Source organism: Impatiens glandulifera, chromosome 3 (assembly GCF_907164915.1).
Source record: "Impatiens glandulifera chromosome 3, dImpGla2.1, whole genome shotgun sequence".
NCBI lineage: Eukaryota > Viridiplantae > Streptophyta > Magnoliopsida > Ericales > Balsaminaceae > Impatiens > Impatiens glandulifera.
Window position 1 is genome coordinate 24490159 of NC_061864.1, and position 5433 is coordinate 24495591.

General features: G+C 19.9%; 1 protein-coding gene across 1 annotated transcript; it reads right to left on the reverse strand.

The window, feature by feature from the left end:
- Window positions 1–2808: 2808 nt before the first annotated feature.
- Window positions 2809–3507, reverse strand: LOC124930052. The gene has a single exon (XM_047470420.1). It carries the CDS (start codon window positions 3505–3507, stop codon window positions 2809–2811), a length of 699 nt encoding a protein of 232 aa, XP_047326376.1.
- Between the last annotated feature and the right edge of the window lie 1926 nt (window positions 3508–5433).

Below are 5433 nucleotides of genomic sequence, written 5' to 3' on the forward strand. Positions count from 1 at the left end.
TCTTCTTTATTTAAAAAAAAAATGTTAACTTAATAAATATTAGAAAAATTATAAATTTAACAAATGGATAAATTAAGTATATTTTGTTCAATTTTCTATGAATTAGTGAAGCAAATGATGAGTTAAAATAAAAAATAAGGAGTCATGTCATATTTTTATCATAAAAAAATTATTTATTTTTCAAGATGGATTAAGTCTATTGATATACATAATTTATTTATTTATTTATTGTTTATTTAGACTCCATTCAAACTCTAATTTTTAATATTTACAAATTTAATATTTTTCTTTTCATTACTTTTAATTTTTAATTTTTCTTAATAATAAAATATTATTTTTCTCGTATCACTTTCTCATATTTTATCTTTAACTTTTCTAGACTTAATTCTAATCTTTTTTTTTAATTGCTATCTTTTTCAACATCTTTAACATAAATATAAATACATAGGTAAATACTCTTTTTTTTGTTTGTAACATTTTAAAAAAAAAATATGTTTCTTTTTTCTTTAACTTATGCAATTTTATAAGTATTTAATAAAATACACGAGAAAGATGATAGAAATAAAAATACCCTTTAGATCTAGGTTGGTAGTAAATAAAAATAGATTTGGTAATAGATACTTTGTCATCCTTATTCAAATATACTGATTTATCAAAAATATTATATTTATTCATATCAAATAGTAAAATAAACAGTTTTCATAAACAACCCACTACAATAATTCATCTTTTTTTTGGACGAATTTTACCTGTTCATAATATATTTTATATTTTCACTTAATAATTTTATTTAAAACAATAAATTATAAAATTAATAATTTTAATCTATATATATATATAATTTATTTATAACTATAAAAATCAAAATAATTTAGGATAAAATACTTTTAACAAAATCTTTATTTTTAAACAAAATTAAAAATTTTAATATATACTTATATAATACATTTTATTTAAAATAATTAAATAAATACAAAAACCACCCCTTCATAATTATATTTTAGAATAAAGTATTATGAATTTTTTACATAAGATTAACCATTTTAATATATATAAATATATTTATAATATAGTATTATTTAAAATATATATTTTCTTATTTATTTATAATATTAAAAAAATATTATATATTTTACTAAATTTTGATTTTAATATAATTAATAAATATTTTTTATAATATTAATAATTTTAATTTATATATACAATTCTTCTTTTTCTTTTTTGTTAAATAAGTTTATATAATATTAAAATTAAAATACTTTTTATTACTTAATGTTTTAGTGTATTTATTTATTAAATACTTGAGTTGATATTCTAAATAAATGTATTGTATTAAAATATTTAATTTTAAAATGAATTTTTTGTTTAAAAATATTTTATTTTCAATTATATTTTATTTTAATAATTATTAATAAATTATATACCTAAAATAAAATTATAAATATGTTGACAAGTAAGGTAACATTTTAATATTATTAATTTTAAAATTATTTATTAAAATTTTGTGTATTTTTATAAGTATTTAATTATAAGTATTTAATTATAAGTATTTAATTAGATAATAGGTGCGATCAAATACCTATAAATTGAAAATGATGATGTAAACAAAGATAGATATCTCTCTAGGTCTAGGTTGAAATAAAGTAGTAAACAAAAATAGGTTAGTTAATCTCTCTAGGTCTAGGTTGAAATAAAGTAGTAAATAAAAATAGGTTAGTTAATGAATAGTTTGACAAACCCAATCAATATACTTATTTATCAAAAATATTATACTTATTCATATTAATTTGTAAGAAAAACAGTTTCATAAACAACCCACTACAATAATTCATCTTTTTTTTTTTTTGAATTTTACATGTTTATAATATATTTTATATTTTCACTTATTAATTTTATTTAAATTAATAAATTATAAAATTATAATTGTTTTAATAATTTTAATATACATATATATATATATATATTTATTTATAACTATAAAAATCAAGATAATTTAGAATAAAATATTTTTAAACAAAATTAAAAGTTTTAATATATATATATAATACATTTTTATTTAAATAACTAAATGAATACAAAACAACCACTTAAGTAATTATATTTTAGAACAAAATATTATAATTTTTAAAATAAGAATAACCATTTTAATATATATATAAATCTATTTATAATGTAGTATTATTTAAAATATATTTTTATTTATTTATTTATAATATTAAGGAAATATTATATATTTTAATAAATTTTGATTTTTTTAATATAATTAATAAATATTTTTTATAATATTAATATTAATAATTTTAATTTATATATATAATTCTATTTATAATACAATATTATTGAAAATATATATAATTCTTGTTTTTCTTATTTATTAAAATAAGTTTATATAATATTAAAATTAAAATAAAATTATTATTTTAAAATAATTTTTATTACTTAATGTTTTAGTGTATTTATTTATTAAATACTTTAGTAGTTATTCTAAATAAATGTATTATATTAAAATATTTAATTTTAAAATAAAATTTTTGTATAAAAATATTTTATTGTCAATTAAAATTGATTTTAATAATTATTTATAGATTATATACATAAAATAAAATTATTAATCTTATTTAAAAAATTAAAATAAAATTATTAAGTGAAAATATAAAAATATACATTATTGAGGTGGTTTGAGCATCAACAAAATTATTTCAAGTTGTTATCCATAAGGTAGAATATTTGGATAAAGTATATATATTTGTTTATGATGAAGATTGAATGTGAAGAACAATCTCCATATTTATTATTACAATAATATTTTCACTTTTTGTTCTTGATGTACTTTCCATTAATGGTGCTTCCAAACAAAGAACAAAAACTAAGACTCCCCTTTGAAGGATTAGGAGGTAAATTAAGAACCGGGTTGACCCGAACTCCATTTCCGTAGTCCTTCTTCTTTGGAGGAGATTTCTGATTGAAACTATACATACTAAAGCTCGAAGAAGATGAAGATTGATTCCTCCTTCCCGGTTTTGGCGAATGAGTGTTCTTCTGTTTTGAATTCGAAACCGACCCGGTTGACTTGCTTCTTGAAAGGAGAGACAATGACCAAAATGATGATGTTTTCTTGTTGGTATTTTCACAATGGAGGCTGCTGCTTCTTCTAACACCGGTCCAAAGGAACTTCAATGGCGGTTTAACTGGTGAAGAGTCAACTCTGTTGGGACTTTCTTCCATGAGATTTTTAAGTGTGTCTGATTTAGGGTTTTTGTGATGGGTTGTGGTGAAATTGTGGCTGATTTGTATTAAGGGTTTGATTCGTCCTTGGAAGAAGAGTTCGTCGGCTGGAGATAGGTCTTCTCCGGTGACTTCTGGGAAATTGAAGTCGGAGTTGTTGGTGTTGGTGTTGTTGTATGGTTTAGAAGATTCATGGAATTTGGTTTCTTGATTATTAATGTCATAAGAGAAGGATAGTCGAGGGCTTGTGTTCTCCTCTATGCAGATAATATCCACGGCCATGGCGAAAGATAGAGATAAAGAGAGAGAAAGAAAGAAATAGGGAGAGATGGTTGAAGATGAAAATTGCAATATGAGAATACATTTTATTTGTAGAAATTTCTTCCTCAAGCAAGTAAAATGATTACTAAAATGGCTTTCTTTTAAGTTTATAATACACGTGGCATATATATTTATATATTTAGTAGGATACTTAGATTTTTATATTTATAAATATATAAAAGTTCAAAAGTTATTTGTTATCTTTTTTTTTTTATTCTTCAGATTTGGGTCGGGTTGGTATTACGTTTTGTTCGGTTTGACAATATGATGTTAGCTTGATTAATTGTTTTCGTATCGAGTTTTGTAATGAATAAAACTCTCAATTATTGGTGAAATGTTTATTACTAGTACATTTTAATCTAATTATGTTTATAATGTATTCTCTGGTCTTAGTCGGTCACATTTAAAAAATATATATATAATCAAATATGAAGTTTTTTTTAATTTTTTTTTTAATAAAGAGTACTTACTATATTTGATCTTTCACATGGGAGTTCTTTTTACATGTATCCTCTAATAATTTGTATTAATTTTTAATTATTCGGTCATTTATGTAGATGGTCAATTATACGTTGCTTATCAATTATCGATTAAGTATAATTTTAACTGCAGATAAAAATATTTGGTAAAAATTTGTATAACACTTTTTAATTGGTTTGTTTAATTTTTCTACTTTAATACTCATTATTTGGTCTTTGAAGTAACCCTCAATAAATTGATCTTTTCCATTAAAAAAATTATTTTTGTAATTTGTTATATAATATCTAGATCATTAATTGTTTATTTTAATTTTGTAAATATTATTTTTTATTATTTAATAATTAATTTTTGTATATGTAACTTCAATTTAATGAAAAATAATTCTTATAAAAAATTATTATCTTCTAACTTCAATCAAAATATTTTTATTTTAGAATTAAACTTCAATTATATAATATGATTATAATTCTCTTAATCCAAATATATTGATTGAATTAGTCTAAGATAAATATATATATTTAAATGTTAGAAAAGAAGGATTAGTTTGATGACTTAGTATAAAATAATAATTGAGAATATTTAAGAGAATAAGAAGAGAAAGGAGTTGATGGGGAGCTCTTTAAATTTGAACCGATCATATAAGTCTATGATAAAAATGAAATGTTACATAACTGTGATGTATTTATATTTGTGGAAAGTAATTCAATCATTTGTGATTCTCAGAAGACTTCTTTAAATTAAAATGGATGGTATGGATATGAGTTCATTCCTTACACTAAAAAATTAAATTAAAATTAAAAAAAAATAATTCAATCATTTGCGTTTTAAGTACATAACTTTCAAAATAAAAGAATATGTAATTACTCCCATAGGAACGGATCTAGAATTAGAATTTGCGTTATATTATAATATTTAAATAAGTTTTTTCATCCGAGATTTTAAAACTAAAAATAAACTATAAAAAAATATATTTTTATATATTTAACTAAATCTTTTTCAATGTAAAGTTATCATTCCATAAAAAAAATCATCATTCATTTTATTGTAAAGTGCCGTCTTCACTTACTAAATTTCTAAACATGTTCGCTTAGTAATAATGGTAGAAACAAGTAATATTAAAACAAGATTATTCAATCTAGTTAACCTAACATAAATTTTGATATTTCACTCTCGATCAACTATAGACACAACTCAACAAGTGGAAAAAACTTCAAAATCAGCGTCACATCAAATTTATAATGTACCAATTCATATTTCAAAATAACGATGTCTTCATCTATAAAATATTCAGGATAAATTTCATTACAAACTTGCAAATATCATCACTATTAAATGGGTCGAATAAATTATTTTAGTCTAAAAATGTACCTAGTGATGCTAAAATAATACATTATCATGTTTTTACGT